Source organism: Emydura macquarii, unplaced genomic scaffold (assembly GCF_026122565.2).
Source record: "Emydura macquarii macquarii isolate MOO-44397 ecotype Brisbane River unplaced genomic scaffold, CSIRO-AGI_Emac_v2 contig_476, whole genome shotgun sequence".
Lineage (NCBI taxonomy): Eukaryota > Metazoa > Chordata > Testudines > Chelidae > Emydura > Emydura macquarii.
The window spans coordinates 373,808-397,661 of NW_027130613.1; the positions used below are offsets into that span (position 1 = coordinate 373,808).

General features: G+C 40.0%; 1 protein-coding gene across 4 annotated transcripts in view; it reads right to left on the bottom strand.

Moving 5' to 3' along the window:
- Positions 1-869: 869 nt before the first annotated feature.
- Positions 870-23,854, bottom strand: part of APP (amyloid beta precursor protein) — a 386,748-nt gene continuing 363,763 nt past the window's right edge. For all 4 annotated transcript variants that reach the window (XM_067538217.1, XM_067538219.1, XM_067538215.1 and 1 more), the window contains 3 exons: positions 12,750-12,850; positions 8,956-9,102; positions 870-2,084 (listed from right to left, as the gene is read on the bottom strand). In XM_067538217.1, the coding sequence (XP_067394318.1) occupies positions 1,983-2,084; positions 8,956-9,102; positions 12,750-12,850 (350 nt within the window). In that variant the 3' untranslated portion in view covers positions 870-1,982. The remainder of the gene's footprint in view (positions 2,085-8,955; positions 9,103-12,749; positions 12,851-23,854) is intronic.

Consider the following 23,854-nt stretch of genomic DNA (forward strand, 5'->3'; position numbering starts at 1 on the left):
TAACTCATCCCTGGGGACTGCACACTCACCTGGGATGTAGGAGACCCTGGAACAATTCTCCTGCTCTGCTTGATGTGGAGAAAGGATTTGAACTTGGGTCTCATGTTGCAGAAGAGGGCTCTAACCATTGGGGTTGGGATATTCTGATGTGGGATCCCTCAGCCTCTCCTGTGGAAGCTGTTCCACATTAAGTATTTATCCACACCAGTGGCAAAAGCACTGGCTTTGAACAGGGAGTCTCTCACCCCCATCAGGCAAAGAAGGAAATTGAACTTGGGTTTCCCACATGCTGGGGTGTGCTCAAAACTGTAAGGTGGCCAACGGCAGCACCACTACCATTTCTTCCTCTGGACAAATTTTGAACGGGACCTGATCTGGTAGGTGGTCTTTGAGCACACCTACCAGATCAGGCACTGCAGGTAAGATAGGGGCCAAACACCAGTCTTACCCTGCTTCATGGATCGCAAATGGAGAGAAGTACAACAGCCGCATACTACCTTGTGATTATCATGCGATTCATTCTCCACTCAGGCACAGGGAGAGCAGTTTTGTTTTTGGCCTTCACTTTAGCAAACCACATCTTGGTATTGTGGGAAGAGAAGAGCTGTGTAGCAGGTATGCTTTGTGGCAGATTTCAGGACTGCCAGCTGATTGCGTACAGCCCAACATTAGATTTGTTGCACTCTTTTGGTGTCCTATTTAAAATCAGAGAGAGCATGAACAGTGGAGGAGCAGCAGTAATGAGAGAACAACTTTCCAGTGAATAATTCCTGGGTTGGCGGAGTTGACCTCATACTACATCAGTCTGCACACCTTTATACAAGCTCTTGTGGGTTGGTAATTACATAATCACACTACTACAATGGAACTCCTCCAGGAATGTATTTATTTACATTAAAACACTATTATACAAACTGAAAAAGAAATGACATTTTAGAGGCAAAGGGATGCCAAGGGCCAAGCCCCCTCCCCCACTGCTACTTTGTTTCTCTATATTCAAACTGTGAATGTTCCTTTCCATATCAGCTTGCAGGAAAACACCCTTTCCCTCTCTCTCTGTGGCTGTTTGATGTTTAAGTTGCTTTCAACATACCTGTTTCTGGCTGCAAAGAAAACTCTTGTCCAAAAGTTTTTTTTCTTAATTTATTTATGTAACAGTGTAGAAAGCTATCAGTTCATAAGCAATGATTCTGTACAATCATCCTGCAGAGACATTTGTAGGATCCCCATTAATTTTCACCCAGCAGGCACTTTTTCCCTATGAAAGTGCTCACAATTAATAGGGATTCTTTTTCATTTTTAATTTTTATTAAAAGATCGAAAAAGTACATGGAAAAGAAAATAAGTTTACCTTCCAATGCCTAAGGTGTGCACATAAAACAGGCACAAAGAAACAAATGTGTATTCCCATGATTTCTACATCACTAATACAGCAGAAGCAACCATCTGTACAATAAAATGCAACTGCAGAGGAAAATAACATCTGGAATACTTTTTAAAAAAAATGAAGTTTTACTTTAAAATGCATAGTGATCAGAAAAAAATACTCAGCAAGGAGAAGCAGCTAAGACACAGGAAACATCCCCCATCAATTCTTAAAGCATATTTCAATTAGGACTTAATTTTTGCCACAAATCACAAGAATAATATACAATTGGCTAAGGGGCTACATGATAAATAATTGGGAAAGAGAATCTATTCATGCACTAGTTAAATACAGCTAAACTCTTTACAGTACACAAAAAACATTCATTAATAATGTAGTGTAAAGACTGAAATGTAAAGAGAGAAAATACATTACTGATTTTTATTATTTCAAGTTCAGGCATCTACTTGTGTTACAGCACAGCTGTTAAAAGGCGATAATGAGTAAATAATAAAACAGAGTGTTTTTGTTTGTTTCCACGTTATTCTATAATCGAACACCGATGGGCAGTGAAGCAATCATTTTGCTGTCCAACTCATGAGGCTGTTGTGGTGTTCTAGTTCTGCATCTGTTCAAAGAACTTGTAGGTTGGATTTTCATAGCCATTTTGTTGCATCTTGGAAAGATGGCGTTCCTCTGGTGTCACGGCAGCATCCACCTACAGGGGAGAGAAGATAAGACTGTGGTCAGGTTTCCTCTTTGATCCACCCAGCGGTTCAAGTTTACTTATTCCTCCCACCTAATACATTCTGAGCTCTTATCGAATTTTCATTCTGTGCATTCAAACACAGAAAAACATATAATTGAAAGCTCCAACCCCATTAGAATGAAAAGCAAACAAATTGCTCACTCCTCAGCCCTACCTTCACAGGAAAAGCCTAAGCAGGCAGGTAAATTTTGGATCTTGCCCAGGTCAACAGACTCTGACCCCTATAGATCAAATTCTAGATGGGATGGTTCTCCAGTGAACAGGGCATAAAAAAGGTCTAAGGTCTATTGGCTCTCATCTCAACAACCAGGTTAAAGAAAGAGGCTGACTCTCCTCTCAAAGCTATCCAGGACTGAAACCATGAAAGGCTTTATGAATCAAAACCAACACCTTGAGTAGCACCTGGGAATTAACTAGAAGCCATCACAGAACTTCTTTAGAGAGTAACATGCGGGCAGGTAAACTCAGCCTTGCTCCTACTGCCTTGGCCAGAAAAAACCTAGACAGCCGTGGTTCGCCTCTCTGCTGCGGTAACCTGCAGGACAAGAACTAGTCACCAGAAGCACTTAAGTTTGCTTGAGGATCTGGCAACCAACTAAGAGAGATGGCAGCTTCTTTCTGCAGTGTGCTTACCACCTCTGCTTGTCCCTGCTCCAAAGAATTTGCAACCTGACAGACAAAAATGGGGAAAGGGGAGACAGTTTGCATCCCCTTTCCCTACCTCCTTCATCTACTGGCTGTCTTTCAGGTCGCAAATGCCTAGTAGCAGGAGTGGCCTCTCTTCCAGTGCTTGGAGAGAGCTTGGCAGAGAGGGGATGCAGCTAGAATCTCAATAACACAAACCATCTGAGCAGGGCAGTAGGGGGAGGCTTGTGCTGGACACTATTAGGTACGTTGCCAATTGGACCATTCAAATTCGCTAATAAAAATGAAATCTAAGGATACTGCTGAGGGCCAAAAATCAACCATGGAGTAAACAAGCAACTCCCATAGCATTCAATAAGGGACACCTCCTCTTACTCCAGGGTTGAATTTGGTCCCCTGATATCAGCGCTTTGTTAGTATTTTCTGTTCAACTAAAAGTGACTGCTGTTGAATTCTTAGCAGATAGAAACAATGACAGCTCGGTGGTTAAAACTTCATTTCTGAGTACCTGCTGCTCCACAGTTTAGTTTCTTCCTTCACTGAACATTACAGTTATGTGAAACTATATCACATAAGAGGTGGTGAGACCAGTCTCTAAATGTTAATTAGGTGTTTTATCTCCACTATGTGAACTCAATAGCTGTTGTGTGTTCAATATCTACCCTCTCCTGGCTATCTTACTAAATATTTATTAAAACCAAGGTAAAGGGGCCCCCCCCTCTGCCAGTTATTCTCTTTGCTGTCCTTTACCTCCAAAAGTTTAACATCTCCCTTTACAAAATAAAAAATTCAATTTTACCTGGTTAGAAGACTCAAAAGCAGGAAAGGCCAAGAGGATTCTAAATTACTCTGAAATATTAGCTATGAAAATTTTAATGTGAATTTCTGTAAGTAATGACCTTTAGCAAAAATAACCTTTTATTTTTAGCACAAAACAACCTTTTGGATAATGGAAAGTGAATTCTCTCAAGAAATCTTATGTAGCAGGCTAGTTTAGTCTAACCTTTTGATGAATAAGTAGAGGAGAAATGTTTATGCCTGATTCTCTTGAAATATGATCTACAACAGTGGAAATATTTTAGCTTTGGGAGGACAAGAGTGTCTCCCTTGAAAAGTTATGTTACCTGACGCTCCAGAGAAAAATAAGGGCTATAGGGCAAATGCACGCTGATCTACCTATTTCTGTGGCCTTGTCTGCGATTGGCCCCTCGCATTTCACTGTATCTTCCCATCAGAATCCTTTCCTACCTCATGTTATCCTACTGACTAAAAAAGAAAAAAGTTTCATGTGTGAAAATACCTCACGTGACTTGCTGCATCAAAATCAGCCCTACTTTAGCATCCCTTCTAAAATCTTCTCTCCCACCTCTGGCCCAATTTCAACTGACTGTAAATCGTCTTAAAAAAAAAAAGATCTCTCCCTATGTGTGGGAATAATCCTTGCCCTTCTTTATCAAGCCAGGTCACCAACTTTAAGGGTCGAACCCAGGCAGGTTGTTCCATAACTGGCTATAGCAGGATTTCTTGCCCTCTCCCTTGGCCACTGTTAGAAACAGTATATTAGACGGGATAGATCACTAGTCTGGTCTGACTTGGCACATCCTATGTTCCCTGTTCTGGAACGTAACTGGACCCTTCTCTTGTTAAAATACTGTCATTAAAGGGTGCTAGGTTTTTTAAAGCTGAGCCTGCAATGAGCAATTTTTTGTTGGTGTTGCACAAAATAGCTGTTGGTTAGAGAGGCGGCTCGCTCTTTGAGCTGCTCTTTTACATTTCCCCAGCTTTTGGGAGTAGGAACAAACCTTTTCAGTTTCAAAAGAAAAACATTTTTATATTGCTAGACTACTAGTTTCTTTCAGCTGGTGCAAGCAGTAGATGAATGCTCACCCTAGCTGTCAAAAGTCATTCCAATTTATCAAGGGGGGCAGAGCCCTTGGGAATTTCACATCCTGTCTCCTCTTCCACCTCTGCACTCAAAGCCCCAAGACACTTCTGGTACAATGACTTGCTCAGCAGCTAGCGTACAGTCCTGCACTTGTATTTTAATGACACTCTCCATGCCTGCCAGGGTTCTTTCCTTTCTATCCTACCTCTCCTATAGACTCTTCATTACTATTTACCATAGTGATGGCACCCTGGTGTTAGTGGGGCTTGGTGAGTGACAGTGCTGCAGACTCTGCCCACAAAAGAGTCTCAGCAATTAGCTCCAGGATAGTCGGCTGGCTTCTCCTGTTTAAATACCTTCTCTTCACAGGCTGCCACTTGCCCCATACATGAATATACTGCATGTAGCACAAATCAAAGAATGAATACCTGGCCAGGACTTTGTCCTACCATCAGGATTCTGTACAACATTTATAATGATAATGATGAAATGTTCGTAATTGAGTACTGCCCAGTAGAGCCAATCAGACTAAGTGTAAGATCTTTGGGTCAGAGGCCATGTTTTTGTTCTGTGTATATACAGTGCTAGTACAGTGGGGTCCTAGTCCATGACTGCAGCCCTACGTGATAATATAGTACAAGTAGTGAATAATAATAGATGGTGTGGTGGACGTTCTACAAACATGTAAGAGGACATTGTGTCTGCCCAGAAGAGCTTACACATTTAACAGTATAAACGATGTGAAAGCTATACCTATGTTCATTGTGTACCAACTGCTGTTTGCTAACGTGGTCCAGTGTTTTGGACATTAAGGAAAAAGGAAAGCAAATATGGGGAATAAAAAACTATAAACATCCCAATATGCTTCCGGCTTGTACTGGACATGCAAGACAATGGAAGAGAAGACAATTTGAAAAACCGCCCAGCTTTCTTCCTGAATGAATTACTATAAAGTCAAGAAAGGTTCAAGATTTACACATACACACAAGCCAAAATCATCTGTTAGATGGAAATGACTGTTGCTTGTCCAGATCATGCCACACAAGCCACTGGAGTGCTCAAAACCAAAAACACCGTTACAGGAAACTCCCAAACGATGAGATATTAAAGGTCAAATTCAGGAAGTGTTGGGCTCTTGGGTTGAGAGATTAGGGATCTCTACATGTTACAACATAGACCCAATGTCTGACAGGACAAACATGCTTAATACCACAGAGGAGGCTAATCTCATTGGCCATGCCACTAGATTGGTCATGGGCAGAGAGAATCTGGGCTACAGGACTGTGCCATGGCCTATGCTTATTGAACCTTTAGACAATATTGTACTGAACTCCGTATTTTGTTTTAGCTTTGAGCTTCCCACGTGATTCCTTTGTTGAAAATTAAGGGGACGAGACGCACAAGGTACTATCTACCTGAGACGAGAGAGAGGACGAGGAGACTAAAAAGAAGACTGGAGAATAATCAAATGCAGAAGAGGAAACAGATGAGACTAAAGAATGGACAAGAAACTGAAGAGAATTAGGAGCAGCATAAACGATTGTATTTTAAAGGTAACGAAAATAGGCGTGTCTATGAAAACATGATAAAGTTGAATAAGCAATCTTAATACTGCAAAATATTCCATATTAAGGTAAAACCTACATTTGATAAGCTAATTTATAAACACCATTCCCTAGCATCATCAAATCATGGAATCTATATGTAGAAGAGACTTATTAAATCATCGTTTCTCTCCTAATGAGTGTTCACTACTGTACATTTTCTTGATTTTTTTTTCCAGTTTGATTTTAGAAGTGTCAAGTGATAAGGCTTCTTCTACCTTTTGCCTCCTTTATGTAAATAACCTCTTCTTTTGTCTGTACACTCCCTTTTGTTCTCACCTAAAGATTTTCTATGCAGCAAATCCTAATGTGGCTTTAGGAGTTGGTTCTCAAAAAGTGTTTATGTTGCATGTACTCTAACTTTAGAGTTAGTGTAGCAGGCTCAAGAAACCCAGGCAATATATCCTAGCAGCCCTCAAAGATATTGTAAGCAAAGATGTTTGTTTAGGGCTTGTGATATACAAGGTCTGTACCCCAGTTTTAAACTGTTTGTTTGCAATCCCCCCCCGCCCCCCCCCCCCCCCCCAAAAAAAATTGTTTATGGTTGTCCTCATCTCAATGAGGACAATTCACACGGAAAATTTTAACTGTCAAAGTTGAGCCAGTTCTAAAAATCTGTTTTAAAAAATATTGCAACACCTTTCAAATGGGCATAGTGTATTTCCCTCTCAACCTCAAAAAAGGCTTTTTATATGTATATTTAAAAAACAAAACAAAACACATTGGAGAACAATTATTAAGAATTTTATCCCTAGTAGAGAATTTTTGGAAACCTAGGCGCGTGTGAAACCAGGGGGTGGTAATAGAACCTGTTTTGTAACCTTATACCTATTAACATAAATTTAAATTGTCATAATAGTTTCTAACACAAGGTAAACAAATGGGATACAAAATTAGTTTGTAAAAAGACACCTAATGTAGATTAGATGCAAAGCTATTTATATTTTAAATGTTATGCCTTTAGTGCACAACTTTGCCAGATAAATTAACCCTCTTTAGACTGGAATATCCTTACTTCAAAGACACTTTATTAAGAAGAATTTACTGCCTAGAGAGTTTTAAATTTTTCAAGTACTGTACTTGTATTTACTAACTAATCCTCAACCTCCCTGGAAAATAGATAAGTATTATCCCCATTTTGCAGTTGAGAAATTAAGGTAGAGAAGTTAAGTGATTTGCCTAAGGCCACATAAAATAAGAATCCTGGTGCCCAGTCCCAAACGTAAGCCACTAGACAATGCTGCCTTAATTTCTGTCATGCTAATTGATTAGGTATTCATGCTAGATTCAAAAATCCTCTATAGGAGCTAGCTTTTACTCACCACTCAGTTACATTGTCACTGACACCCTGCTCAGTTGTACATAAGCTGATACTGTATTTTCAAGAGCTAGGCTAAAATTTCTGATTTCAGTTTTGTTACGGAAAATTCACACAGAACTAAAATTATCCTTTCCATTTTTATTCAAATCTACATTTTTTTTAATGAAAAGTTTGAGAGCTCCTACATCACAGAACCGAAGAGTCATGATGATCGTGTGTTTAATTTTGTCTGGGCTACAAGAATACTCAATAAAATTTTGTAAATACTTCACAAAAATAAAGTAGAGTCCCCCAGCTTTGAAACCTCTTCTGCACTGAATAATGTGCCGCATGTGTGAGTTTAGGAAACATCCCTTTTATGTATCCAGGAGGGCCTGAAGTGTCACTCACATGAATTAAATTGCTGCTGAGACAAATGCACCTAAACAATTTAACAACATTTAGTTTAATTTAAAATTGATAATGTTTAGCTGGTGGTTTCTGGAAACAATCTCTGGAGGAATCTCTTGAGGAATGCCTGATATGATGCACTATTGCAATTAATAGATATCTATAGTGAGTGTTCTGGGTATCAGTACCAAAGGAAGAGAGTAGTTTATTTATTTTATTTATTTAAGAAGCTCATGATGCAGCTTTTTATTTATAGTGATGTTCTGTTAAATCGCAGCAGGTCGTGGCAGCAGTACTATTTTAAATTTATTGTAAGCGTTTGATGGATTTACTTGACACTTGGGGAGAGAAACAGTTTTCATTCTGAGAAAAGATCTTTCAAGTTTTATATATGGTTTTCAAATCTATATTAGCTGTAAAGAATTAATCCTGTTGGTAGAATAAAAAGTAATACAGTATCTGTGTAGGTCAAATCTATGTAGTACACAGTACAATCGACAAACGATCCCCCCCAATCCTATCTAATAGTTTACTTAATTTTTTACAAATCGATTAAAAAAAAAAAAAACTCCTTACATGTAAATTCCCAATGATAGTAATAAAAACTCAAATTTTTCACCCCATACAATGTTCTCTTTGCGGCTACTGTTAAATTCTAAAGGGAAATTCACGTTCATGTTTCAAGGTCATAGGTCCGGATAAATCCTAGAACAGATTTTTTGCCATTTTAGATTGAATTACCCATGGTTTATCCTATGTATTGCTGTGCTTATATTTACTTGTTCAGATCATTCCATCCTGCTGAACAAAACTATTAATTTAACAAGACAGCCACACTGTTTTCGAGCACTGATTAACCAAGGAGCTGATTTTCTTAGTCCATTTGTAAACACATGGATTGACATGGTTGTGTGCAGCACTCTGTTGCCACCTCCATTCACATAAGTGCAGCTTTGCTCAGTAACCTTTACTCACCTCCACTACACCGTGATGGATGGATGTGTACTGTTTTTTCTTCAGCATCACCAAAGTAATGACAATGACTGTTGCTATGACAACACCTCCCACCATGAGTCCAATGATAGCACCTTTGTTTGAACCCACATCTTCAGCAAAGAATACCTAGGAAACAAAAATAAAGCAGATAAGTAATGAAATCCCTTCTGCTATTTAGCTAAGTTGTACAGTCTTGTATACAATTTACAAAATGTCTAAGTGGACTTGACAGAAATTTTAGTCCACGACCCCAATGTTCCAACCTCTTCAGCAGTGCAACAACCAGGTCACTGTAGTACTAAGCTCTCCCTGTCATGGAAAAGGTACATGGGCAGTGTGGGAAGTTTTCATGGCTACTGCTTATGGTGTCCCATTTCTGTGGCTAAATCCAGCACCGTCCATGGGTTTTAGAGACACTTGAAGTATGACTTGTAATTGCTGCTCAGGCTAGTTTAGGGGACAGCCAGGCAAACCCCAGGGTGATTGACGAGACTTGCAGGATGATAGTGGGGAAACGTACATTTTTTTCTCTACGTTTTGAGAGGCTAAAACATGAAATGTTTCATGAATTTATATATAGTCAGGATTGGTTTGGGTAAGCATGATGCACTTGTCTGATATAAAGGCTTATTTCAGACCTGCAGGATAACCAGGAAGCCCCCATGTAACCAGCTGGGTTAAGTGGAGGAAGTTCAAGCAAGCAAGATGATTTGTCTAGCAGCAGCTGAGAGTTTAGCAAACAAGAATAAACATCCTATTTTAAGGTGCCTAGCATGGGAAATCAAGCCTTTCCAGAGTGAGGAGAAAACTATGACCTACATACTGAGATGATGGTTATTTTCTAAATTTATTTTTATATAATTAAAATAACTACTGCCTGCCTTCTTCGCAATGATGAACATTCTTGTTTATCATCAGACAATCATGGAGACTTAGTAGTTAGCCAGAGTGTGAATGTGAGTGTGTGAATGTGAATGTGAGTGTGCATTTTGACATACGTTCACACACTGACTGGCTGCACACTAGGTCTTTGTGTAGACAAGCCCTAAGTATATATGGATTAAGTAGAGGACAAATTATTTGCTCCTTTTTATTTCTTCATTTACCCACCAGGGCCAGTTCTTAATGTCACTACAACACTTCCTTCACCTTAAAGAGCATAATACATAGACATGTATTGAAAAAGGAAGGAGAAGCAGGAGAAGAAGAATCATAATGAGCTTAGTATTTGTCTTTAATAAAAACTAAACCGGTGTGATATATAAAGAGGATGACTTCCTTATTAACTGTGAAGTAACAGTTCTGGCTATCGTAGTATAGCACAGGATAACACAATTTAAAATCAGGTATTTTCAAAGAGCTACAACATTCCCTTTATTACAAAATATTATCTTTTCCACTAGCACAGTAGGGGGAGCTGCAGTTCCTAACAGCTTGAGCAGATATCTGCCACTGTCATTTTGTCAGTTACTATAATTGAATGTATGTGCCACAGAGACAATGAAATGAAAATAAGGACATTGAAATGCACTAGTGGCAGCTTTCCTCTCCCCAATAAACTTTCTTTGACTTATTTCATCATAATATTTAACCCTTCTGAGCCAGGTGTGGCAGAATTTCCCAAATTAGTGCTAATGCATTTTGGATTAGCTTGTCACCCTGGGAATGCTCAATTCCCTGAATCAAAGAGCCGAGTATCTTTTTACACAGTCATTAGCTAGTTCAAATGCAAATTTGAGTCCCATGTTAATTTTAATTTTTCAGCACTACTTAGGTTTAAGAATATATTTTTAAAAGAAACCTTTCGAGTTTATTAGTAGAACTTTAGAACTCTAAGATATGAAATTCTATTATGCCTTAGACCTTCATAAAAGAGGAAGCAAGAAGACAGATTTTACTATCTGCTTGTAGTGTTGCAACATTGCTGTGAGGATTTGCCACTACTTTTGCTTCTTATGGTCCTGAGTAGGGCTGTCAATTAATCACAGTTAATACATGCGATTAACACAAAACAAATTAACTAGATTTAAAAAAAGTCACGATTAAAACTGTGATTAATCGCACTTTAATAATAGAATACCAATTTAGTAGTAATACCATATTTTAATATGGTGGTAATAGAATTATGGTAATATTAGTAATAATAGAATACCAATTTTCTGAATGGGTTTTGGATCCGTCCCTGTTAGAAGATGTGTTCTCTCATTTGGATATTTTTGTATTCACAAGAGTCACAGTGCAAAGTTAAGGCTGGGACTTTTTCCCCACCTATCTCACAGTGCATTTTATTACTCACTGTACAATAATAGCAAACAAAATAAAGATATAACTAACTATAGTTGCAAAGTAAATCTAGTGGAAAATCTCCTCCTTTGAAAGTGAGTGAGACACGGAGGTTTGGGCACTCACCGGAGACCTAGAAACTGTACTGAGGTCTAACACATGCTGGCTGAGTGCCCTAACAGCGGGGCTAAAGGTTACCAGGGGGCCGCTGCTACTGTTACCTCTCCCTGCTGCTCTGTTTCTTGCAAAAATGGTGTAGGTACCCAACCCCAGAAGAGGGGGAGGGAGGCTGTTTTCCTTCTGTGAATCCCGAGTGGAGACAGTTGCTTAACTCCAGGTTGGAGGGAGGGAGGCACCCAACTCCCTTTGAAGCAGGGTTTAGGCCACACCCCTTTCTTCAGCATTTCCTATTAGCTCGCCTAGATGGCTCCCAACTCAGTGTGATGACTTCTGTGACTCCCATTCCTATGTTCCTTACACTCCTCATGTGCCATATAGGAAGCCTCAGTCTTAACTTAGGGTTATGAATGTCACTAGGTGCTGTGTTGCAGTGCCTAAGACCCTCTGTGAATCTAGCCAAGTGGCTCAGGGAACATGGCAATCTCTTGAATCCTGCTCAACTGGTATTATTAGACTTGGGCTGGTATTCCATGATTGCACTGGAATCTGAACTCACTTCATGGGTGGATTGCAAGGCTCCAGGCTCACTTTTGGCACAGCCCTAGCAAAGAGTGTGATTTGACTGCAATCCTTTGCTTCTGCTGGGGTGCTCACAACTGTATGTGAAAACCTCTTTGATTGTTGTTTATTTATAGTTTCTGGTTTCCACAAAGTTTCAGATAACCAGGATGGGATATGAAATCCAGGGCCTGAGGCTTTATGTTTTCATTACCCACCTCCATTGCCATGCTTCCTCTCCCTGCCCTGTTTGCATACCTCATGTTGTTACTGCATCTTAGTTGGAGTTGCAGAGACAAGGTGGGTGAGGTAATATCTTTTATTGGACCAACTTCTGTGGGTGAGAGCAACAAGCTTTCGAGCTTACATAGAGTTCTTCTAATATCCTGGGACAACACTGGGTCCAGAAGTATTTTTACTCCTGTCTAATGATGTCCCAGTTCAATGTTTTCTTACTTTAGTTATTGGATGGCTGGCATTCAGCGTGCACGCTACAGGCCATACTTGGCATAAATGACCATATGGGTTGGTAACTGATGCACAAATTTGGTAACTGTTGGGTTTGATTTTCCTCATATACTAGTCTTACACTGGTGTAAGTTCACTGACTCTGGAAGAATTACTCCCAATTTACACCCATCTAAGAGGGAGGGGAATCAGTCCGTGTATGTGTATATGTGTGAAAATTATGTGTAAATATTTTTTCCAACCATGCAATTAAAAAAATATATCCCCATAATGTCCCTTAGGTAAGGATGTTCTTAGCCACAGTGATTCAAAACATAAACGTAAAGCTCTAGTTGTTCACTCACCAATTTTTGATGATGCACTTCAAATCCTGAATCATGTCGGAACTCTGCATCCATCTTTACTTCAGAGATTTCTTCTGTTTTAACATTGGTCAATCCAGAACCTGCATTGACCGCAATAAAATAATTGATTAAATCCACCATTTAAATAATTAGCTAGAAAAGATGACCGCAAAAGGCAATGGTGTCACTCACATAAATGAGGTGTAATGTAATGTGAAAACTGAGCTGGGGAAGAAATGAAGTGTATCCAATTTTGCATTTCCACTGAATGTAAATTCCTCCTCTGTGTTGGTATTTCTCAATCCACTACAGTTGTGGTAGTGTATGCACCAAAGGTCTGCAGTATGAAATACTGAGAATCAAGTAGTGAGGAACTAAGGTAGTGATCTTATGAAGTGGCTCACAGGATGAAAGAGTTGAGATCCACTATGACAACATTAAGGAAAGTAGACATGAAGGCTGAAATTCTCCTATTTAACTCCCACTGCTGTGAAAAAATTGCATCTTTCTTTGCTTTGTGAATTTGTACTTTATTTTAAATATGGTGTTTTTTAAAAATTATGGAGAGGCAGTAGACTTTCTATTGTTAAGGCTGAAAGGAAGTTTACTTACCATGATTCTTCGAGATGTGTGGTCCCTATCTGGATTCCAGACATGGGTTGCATGTGCGCCATGCGCTGGGGCTGGAAGCATTTAGAACAGTGTCCACTGACCTGCGTGCACAACTCGCGTCATCCATGTGGTACGTCTGAAGTGTGATGTAGCTGAGTGAGTTGATACCCCCTCAGTTTCCTCTTACCAACACGCATCGAGTTCATAGCAGAGGGGACAGGGGGCAGGATTGGAATCCAGATAGGGACCACTCATCTCAAAGAACATCAGTTACAGTAAGTAATCCCCCTTTCTTCTTTGTGTGCGGGTCCCTATGTAGATTCCAAACATGGGTAGCATAGTGAGCATGGGTGGGTATGGAGTATGGAGATGGGTGGTAGGGCTCAGTGGATGCAAAAGTTTGTAGGACCGCTTGGCCTACAGGTGCATCAGTTGATGTCAGATTGGTTATTGTGTAATGTGCAGTGAATGTGTGAATAGAGGTCCATGTTGCAATCTTGCAAATGTCCTGTCATGGGATGTCAGCAAAGAAGGCAGACATAGCGGCCTGTGCTTGTGTGGAGTGAGCTTTGATGCTTGATGGTAGTGGGATGTGGCAGAGAGAATAACACTCCATGATACACTGGGAGATACACTTCGAAATGCATTGGGAAGAGAGTGCGTGGCCTTGGCAGTGCTCTGCTGTCACAACGAATAGTTTGGCAAAGCCTGGAAGGAATTGGTACAATAGAGATAGAAGACCAGTGAGTGACGGACGTTGAGAGAGTGTAGAGTGCATTCTCTGTTGGAGAAATGCTGTTTAGGGTAGAAGACAGGGAGATGGATAACTTGGATAGAATGGTCACGCCACCTTGGGAAGAAATTTGAGGTGGAGCCATAGAGAGACTTTGTCCTTGTGGAATACCGTGAATGGAGGGCCTACCATCATGGCTGCCAATTTGTTGACTCTCCAGGCAGAGGTGATGGCCACCAGGAAGATTACTTTCATGGACAGGTAGGTAAGTGGGCAAGCTGTGAAGAGTTTAAACAGAGGTTTTGTGAAGGTGGAAATGATTAGATTGAGATCCCAGATTGCGGTGGATTCCCTGATGGAAGGGATTGTGTTCTGTAGTCCCCGTAGGAAGCAAGTAGATATTGGATGGCTAAATATAGAAGTTCCATCCTTGGTGGAAGGAAAGCGCTAATAGCTGCCAAGTAAACTCTTACAGAGGAATGGACAAGGCCTGAGTGCCTGAGGTCTTTTTTTGATTTAAGGAAGTAGTGGGACTAGAAGCCCCGGTGCTGGTAGCACTCTGGAACTGGCTCTATGGCACCTTTTTGGAGAAGTGTATGAAAGAATCTGGGCAGGAGCCACATGGTTGTCCCAAGGTGGGTGTCTGGGTGAGAGAACCCCACTGTACGATACCCAGTACTCATCGGCAGGTGGTAATTTTGCTCCAATTGTGAGAAAATAGAGCAAAACGGCCTCTGAACATGATCGGGAGAGCCGGGGGCAGGATGGGGAAGTGTTTGCGGTTCTCTGAGATTGCGTCAAAAGGGCTGTCTATGAGGGCATTGATGGAAGGTAGTGGTGGCTGAGGCCAAAGCAGTAGAGTGTCTAGCACACTGTGGGTATTGGTGATGAGGAGTTGTTCCTGATGGTGTAGAGAGTAAGGTTGGTAGGTGGGTTGAGGTGGGTATCTGGGTCTTGCAATTTTGAAATCTTGTGGGAGCCCAAGTGTACAGGCTGAAGGACCAAAGTGTAGCTCAAGAGTCCTTCAGGGAATGAAGACTCTCATCCATTTTATCACTAAAGAGCTTCTGGTTTGTCCTGCCTTAGGAAAACCAGAAGGTCGTAGCTAGGACTCTCTTCTGAGTACCAGCCTGGATGCCAAGGAGCAAGCTGCTGTGTCTGCTGCATCCACTGATGCTTGAAGGGAGATTTTGGAGACCAGTCTGCCTTCCTCAATGAGGGCCTTAAACTCTGCTTGTTTGTCCTCTGGGATGGAGGCTTGGAATTCTCCTAGTCTTGAGTATGACAAAGACATACATTGTTAGGATGGCTTGGTAGCTGGCTATGTGGAATTGGAGGCCAGCGGTTGAATAGACCTTGCGGCCAATGAGATTTAGCTTTTTGGCAGCTTGATCAGTAGGTGTGGTTCCAGGATGTTGTTGCCCGGCACGTTGAATGGTACCACAGGGCTGACACAAGGTGTGCATGCAGGTTGACAGACACGGCTCTAAACAGTTCCAGCTATGGTGCATGATGCGCATGTGCACCCTTGTCTGGAATCCACATAAGGACCAGCACTTGAAGAAGAAACCAGCCTTCAGTATAAAGTCCTATTTTAGCACACTGTACACTTTGGCTCAAAATATTAGTTTGGGACACTTACTCTGAAGGTAAAAGGTTGTTTCTGTGAAGTTTACAGAACTCTGTTTCCATAGTGCAGGGTTATTAAAAATTATCCTGATTTCAAATTTTGATTTTTGTAACCTACAGCTATTTCTGTAGTTAAATTTTTAAATTCAAGTGATCTGTGCTTTAAAAGTCACAAAAAAGGATTCTAGTCTAAGCTCTGCAGGTGTGTGTTGTTCCCTAGAAGCTATCACCTCTCCACAGTTACAATGAGAACATAGGAACCACCATATTGGATCAGGCTCATAGTATCTAGTCCGGTAACCAGTGCCCCCCTTCCCCTCATGGTCTCAATCCTAATCCCTAGGAATTGGTGTTTGTTTTAAACCTGAAGAATAAGGATTTATCTCCCTTCCAAACTTCTTCTTTTAGCATTTACTACAAGCACTCTGGATAGTTTTGTTATCCGCCTAATCCCTCTTTGAATCTTGCTAAATTCTAGGACTCAGTGAACATCTTGTGACAATTAGTTCCGCAGTCTGATCCAGTGTTGAGTGAAAAGTATTTATATCTGTTTTGAATTTGCCACCTTTCAATTTCATTGAATGTCCTCTTGTCCTAGTGTTATGAGACCAGGAGAATAGAAGCCCCTGAACTACCTTCTTTAGATGACACAAATGATCCCATTTTAAGGCTGATTTTGATCTCTCTTATAACACAACATAAATAAGAGAAAGAAAAAGTCTCATGCTTTCATATTTTAGGCCATTCTCATAGACTGTTTTCTGGCACGTTTGACTGATTAAATTAGCTACTTATTGATCTTAAAATACTTACAATTTTTAAAAAATGTCAATGTTATCTGATGTTTGTGATTAACAAGATCACAAATGATGGATTTTGACATTTGCCAATTGCAAGAGGCAATTGTTAAAGGCAGGAATAGTAAAACGTTTAGGGAATTGCAATGTGAAAACTACATGACGCTTTGGTCAAGGAACCTGAGGGAGGTTAAATACATTAAAAAGGTGACAGAATATTTTCTTTCTAGCTCCAAACAGACTAAAACTAATTTTCCAAAGTGAAAGGAAACTCCTGGATCAGTCTAAGTGACTCTCTCCTTTTCATGCCCCACAAAATACACAATAGGCTTAGCGGGAATGTACACAAGGAATGTCCCTTTTCCAAAGGCAGTACTTGAAGGACAGGGTTTAATGTCTTGCCAAAAGTTATATAACAAGAAATAGTTAAGGACATTGCTAAACTCATACTGTTCACATAATAAACACATTATTCTTATCAAGCATAAAGAAATATAAATTACATCACAAAACAACCTTAACTCTGACACAAAATAAATGCTTTTCTTTCATCAGCAAGTTCAAAATAAAAACACAATACAAAACCTGTTTGAAAGAGAAATATATTAAAACATTAGTGACAAATACTCTCAGTGCAAGTTCACAAATAATTTTATAGTAAATAATTTTTCCTTTTAAATTACACACATCATTATTTATGCAGAAACGCTAAGTATATTAATTTAAAAAATCCTACTGTTAATTGATAAATACGTTAACTGATAAGGGATAAGGTTAGATGGGAAATGTTAATAGAAAATATTTTGAAACCAAAACCAGGATAGATAAAAAATAAAACTTGCATGAGTCAAAGTTCAGATCATTGTGTTTTGATTAAATGATTTCTTTGTACTTGATAACTAACATGTTTGCTGCTTATACATGCAACTGAAAACATGAAACTTAGATATGGTTTGCCTTGCTTTTAAGTATTTAGATTTATTAAATGAGGTGATATGTAACTATATTACAGTTGGTTAGCAGCCTTAATTATATTTTTAAAATGTATTTCTTTATAGTGTTTTGAATATATAATTTAATTGCTCTATTATCTTAAAAGAAAAAAATCAATTGAAATTTTAAAATCTCAGGTTAAATTGCTCAAGAGAGTTAAACAGCTGCTGTGGGGATTGTTCCTCTCTCAAATAGATTAGCATTTATGTTTATGTAAATGTGTGTTTAGGCCTTTAAAAAGAGAGACTGAACCCCTCTGGGTAACGAGTCAGTGGTATGTTGTTTACTTCATAGTTTGTAATGGCTTCATCTGCTGGTTAAACAACAGCAGTGCAGGACTCAATGGTTTTGGTTTGCAGGGGTGTCCACACTAATCTTTATTCCTTTATAATCCCATTGGATCGGGTGCTCCTGAAATACCAGACTGAGCCTCTCGGGGACTGGCCCCTGTACTATAGCAGCAATAATGGCAGACGTTCAGGACTCCGTTTCCCAGATTGCCTAGGGTCCAGGGTGGAGATAGAACTGACTAGCAACACTACCAGAACCAGACACAAAGGCTTTGGTTTTATTCTCAGTTTGGTTGTGTTTGGAGTGTAGCAAGGAGAGAAGCATCAAAGCTAGAGTGGACCCTTCTGACTCAAGAGAAGACTGAGTCCTTTTAGGATTTCTGGGACACTGAACAGTATATCTCAGCAGAGAGCAGAAACCTAGGAGGCTGAGGAGAGTCGCAGTCAGGCGACCAAGAGCCAGCATAACTGCACGTTGAAATCCAGACCAGAGCAATGCAGGGATGATCCTATCCTTGGTGTGGATACTTTGAAAAAACAACCTTGTTCATTTATTTTGCTATGTTGCTTTAAATTGGCCTCTGGCTTCAGTACTGCACCACCCACCAAAGACTTGAGTCTCAACTCTCTATTTGCCTAGGGAGGTGCTGGGATGCAGCATAGGTAGTTACTGTATAGTTGGGAAGAGCAGAGTTTATGTATTCTTGGGTTTTGTCTATTATTCTGATCTTTCCCCATTGTCCCCTATCCTGCGTTCCCCAGTTATTGTTTTAGTACTCTGGGAATTGTGATAGCTATTTCATTTTTTTGTGCTCTGATTGACGTTACTCTGCCACAGATTGTGTGTTAAATATTTTCCCCAGGGAAAATCTGCATAGAGAGGGAGCTATGATCTAGTGATCTGAGCAAGTGACTGGGAGTCAGAATACATGATGGTAGCTCTTACTGCCCACACTGCCACTTATTTGCTGTGTGATCCTGGACAAAGCATTTAAGCTTGCTGCGCCTCATTTTCATCATCGTAAAATGAGGATGATTTACGTCTGTAAAGATGTATGAGATATCTCTGGATGAAAAATGCTGCATAGCTGCATGGGATTAATAATTTTGCAGCTACTCGTTAGGAGTTGATAAGATCTACGTTTTGTTAACTCTTCTTACTCCCTGCATTACTGCAAGGCTCTCTATGAGAGAACTGTAGTGAGGAAGTCCAAGAAGATTTTTAAAATCTCACCCTCCATATAAAATCCTTCATTTTAAAAATTGCTTTTAAATTAATGTAAAAAAAAAAACCAAAAAAACAACCCCCAATCAATCAAATTTGGCAGGTCTCTTCTGGGCATGTGTCGATGCAGCTGTGGTGTAAATGCACTCCTCATTGAAATTATTTAAAAAAACCCAACAAACCGACAAAAAAATACCATGTGTGTGCACAGCAATAACTAGTGTGTTGTTTATAAACTAAGGGATTTGAAAATTTCCTGCAAATGGTTTTTGGACTCAGAAGTATAAAAGGTATCTGAAAATATATAAACAGCAGTTCTCAACCGGGGATCTGCAAGCCCCAGCGCCTCAAGCCCATGGGTGGAATTGGAGGGAGGTATGGAGGATTGCTCCCCCAAACTGCAGTGCCATAACCAGAGAAGCGTAGTCCCAGGGCAGCTCCATACCCCTCACCTCCTCCTCTTCTCTCCGCCCCCAGACCCCGTCCCCTCACTGGAGGCTGGGAGCTAGGCAGTGTGGGGTGGCTGGTACCATGGAGCAATTGGCTATGGCAGTCCAGTTTCATCCTGCTGCTGCTGGTGCCCGGGGCTATGCAGCCAGTAAGAGCAGGGGCTGGCAGAGCCCTTGGGGAGCAGTGACCAAAGGGGGCTCTCCCCGCTCCCAGCACATAGCCCCTAGCTATCCCCTGCCTGCAGCCTGAGTGGTTTTCAAAGTTTCTGAGCTGAGCCACCCCTTTGAGTTATAATTTCTGGTCCTCTCCCCGATCCCGGACAGGCTGGGTGACCTGCTGGGGTGAGCTGGGGGGTGGAGGAAGCGCTCCTGCCCCAAACCTCCTGCTGGGCCCTGTCTCCTCCCACCAAACAGAAGTCAAACTACGTCTATGCCCACGGAACCCGCCCCGCTGGAATGCCGAGGCCCCCCGCCCCCTGCTGAGCCCTGGCGTTTTTATAACATGTTGAGGGGGCCTCAGAAAGAAAAAGGTTGAGAACCCCTGATATAAAATATCACAATTTCAGCCAATTTCAGGACACAGATTTCTAAATGTTTTAAAAAACATGTTTTGCTCTCAACCCAAGAATTTATTTGCCAAGTTTCATCACAGAGCTAGTCTTATGGCCAAGTAAAAGTAACTCAAACTGTTTTTCTTTAAAGGAGGAAGAAATAGTAAAGTACAAAACTGAGCCACAGGGTGAGTCCTTGCTGTGGTACCTGTTTCTTTTTGATCTAGGTTAAAACAACAACTTAAATTAATCTCATTAAAAGAGAAAAGTGATAGTTCATGGTATGAAAATCATCAATAATTAATTTGTGTACTGTCTGCTCATGCCTGCAATAGAATGTCTCAGAAGCTTTAATGATGTGACAAAATACACTGTCTTTTAGGAGTCTTTGCATAGATTAGCTAGTACTGCCTAAGCCTGCTATTCTGTAACTGAAGCAAGATGGACGGGTTACTGAATTTGCTACAGGACTAAGGGGACAGGAGGACAAGAAGAAATAGAAGAGATTTTATGAGCACAGTCCCCTCAAAATGACTAGATAAATATTTAAACAATAGCCTGACAGCTATGTTGGGAAAATTGTAAAAGGCCAAGTGGAAGAAGTGATGCCCTAATATCTGTGAACCATGGCCCATAAAGACATTGTCAGGTGGTGGTATCTGGATTTAGCAAGGGTACCCACAAATCGGAATCTGACCTAATCTGAAGGCAGCACTAGCATTTTTATTTGCAGTGAACTTTGGAAATTCTGTCAGTGTTGAATAATAGGCTAGTTTTCTAATTTTGCCTTAACTTCCAAGAGCAGGGCTGCCAAGTTAATACGAAGTTACTGAGATGTAATGTACACATTTGGGTATTTTCATGGTGCTGTTCTCAGTAAAAATTTACTGATGCACAGGCACTAAATCAGCTGTAAGAAATTAAACAATGCAAAAGTGACTGCTGGCAAGAAAATACTTTATTAAAGCAGTGTTTATAGTGCAGCTATCAACTAAGGTGGTGTTCTTTTCATTACAAATCCTTTCTATAAGAGGGGTTTTCAGAGTCTGGGACAACATTTTGTTCTGGGCTATGACGACTATAAAGTTCTCATTGTATGGAACAATTTTTTGTAAGGCAATAAAAATGTAATAATTATTTATAAAGTTAAAATTGAAAAGAAAATACAGATCAAGGATGACTGCTCAGCATAGGTGGTTTTGGATACATCTATACATTTTTACCTTCCCCCTGACCTCTTTATTCTCTCCGCTTACTTTCTTTTGGGGGAAGAGAGGAGAATAAACATATTTAGGCACAATTCTTTCTCTGTTCCATCTTTTGTGAATGACAAATAGGAAGCAGAGTGGGCTTCATTTCAAAAGTCTGTCATGGAGATGCTGCGTCTACATTAGGAAAAGTTCGTCACGTTGCAATACTAGGTTCGGGATTTACAGAGACTGTTGTATTCCAGGTTCAGGACTGCTTCTGTTGTTGCTAGTAAGAATGGAGCTGCACAGGTGAATTACGCAACGATATTTCCTAGTGAAGATCCTGGAGACTTGATGCCAGTTTCCACAGAATACTCACCACTCTATGGACTGGACAGCTCTTCACATTCCCTGACACGATTGCTCAGGGCAATGATGATGGCTAAACTCTATATGAAACTGTTGCTACAGCTGGTAAGACTCTAGGTACCTAGGCTGCATTATTTTCCATACTGAGTCTGGATCTACTTGGGGTCTCAAGGAGATCCTACTAGTTGCACAGTAATAAGGTGGCGGTGGTTGTGAGAACTTCCTACTTGGCAATACATGAGCCATTTTTAAAAATGTACATGTGGTGGCATTAAACGTCTGTTGGGTTTTTTAAAAAGGTTCTGAGCACCCACTGGCAAGTCTGACAAGTTAGCTCAGGGCACTACATTTGAGTCAGGAGGTTCATTTGTTTCCATGCCCACAATAAAAGCCTGATTATGGATGACCAACATCCATATTTTCACCCTGCAGAAGCGGAAACTGAAGCGTCAAGATGGTGACATGAGGACCCTTAAAGGAAAACCAGCTTGGAATCTCTGCCATTTAAAAATTGTTTAAAGTAGTGTCAGGTATTTTATCAGCGCTTGAGTCCTTCTGCTAATATTTGTGGTTCTACAAACACACCCTCATATTTCAAAATGTTTTTCTCTTCTCTACTGATGTATGAAAGAACAGCCAAAACAACACTGAAAACCGACTTTCTGTTCAAAAACACAGTGAAACCAACTATATATATAGCACAATTATTTTTCCTTCTTTGTTATAATAAATTGAGGTTTACTTGTAGTAAGTAGTTAAAAATATTCAGACAAAAGGGTGATTTTTAAGTTTACAGCATCCCTTTTGCATTAAGTACTTTGAGTTTGATTAATTATCTACTTTGGTTGGAATTCTGGAAAGATACAATGCTTTTCTCTATTATCACGGCTTGGATGACTATACATTTTCCTGTACATAGCTTTGAATGTTTCAGAAGTATTTTAAAGTTACCTGAATTATAACTAAGGTGTGATGGAAAATCAGGCAGGTAGTTGTTGCCAGACCTTCACATAGTGGACAGAAAGTCTCACTATGATGTTTACACATTCTTTCTGACCTGGCTTGATCAGATTTTTAAAGAATTCAGTGTGCTTACTGATAATCTGCAGTGGCTCTATGTTCTATGCATCCTTTTGTTGCTGAGATCAGAGCCTACACAAATGTTGTTTAATTAAAAACCTGGCAAATAAGGTTGTTTGAGCTTAATGAATAATTGTTTGGTTCATCACATGATTAGCAATGACCTCAAGATCTCCTCACGTAAATCAGCACAGAGATCTCTGAGTTCCGTGAAAGTGTTCTCTCCCACTTAGTGTGAAGAGACAGGGTGGTGAAGGATACTATATTGTCTTCTGTATAATATATTATATGTTATACTAGGCAACTTGGAATGTGGTGAAGTCATATGCTGTACTAGAAGCAGAGAGTAAATCCAATCTAGTTAAGGATGCACAAATATTTCCATAATAATCCTCTATTTTAAGTAAATAAATGTATAAAGCTTTCCCTCATAGGCTGAAATGGATTTATTTTTTTAATTACAACACCCTCTGAGGCAGGAGAGTATTATCCTTGTTTTATAGGCAGGGAATTGAGGCAAAGGGTAAATTAAGGGACTCACCCAAGGTCATATAGGAAACTTGTAGATGAACTGGGAATTGATGCAAGGTCTCCAGAGTCCCAGGCGATACTCCATCCACCTTTCACACTAGTAACTTTGTCATTTCCTGACTCACTGAGCACTTAACCATCTAAACTCAAGGAGCACTTGACAGTTTTTTAATGGAAACTGCTAATGTTTTTAAAAAAGTTAATAGGCTAAAAATCCATTAGGCTTTCCTGAAGACAAAAACTATCTGGACGTGTAGATGTTTAAGAAGCTTTGTAAATGTAAAAAGGATATGCTATTTTCAATGAATTTTTGCACTAAGGTAGCCTCTTTTCCCATCTTCTTCTAATTGAACCTAAGAAGTTGATTTATTCCGACAAACTCAGGGTGCAGGCACAAACATCAGTTCCAGCATTAGATTTTAGTTGGTCTGGCAAAGTAATTGTGCTCATTTATTGATAAGATTATCAGTTTGCACTTACATGGGATGGGAATATTCTAGGGTTGTCATGTGATTTAAAAAAATCACAATTAATCATGAATTAAAAAATAGTCCCGATTAATCACTGTAGAATACCAGTTTACATTTATTAGAAATATTTTTGAATGTTTTTCTCCATTTTCAGATATGTTGATTTTAACAGCAACACAGAATACA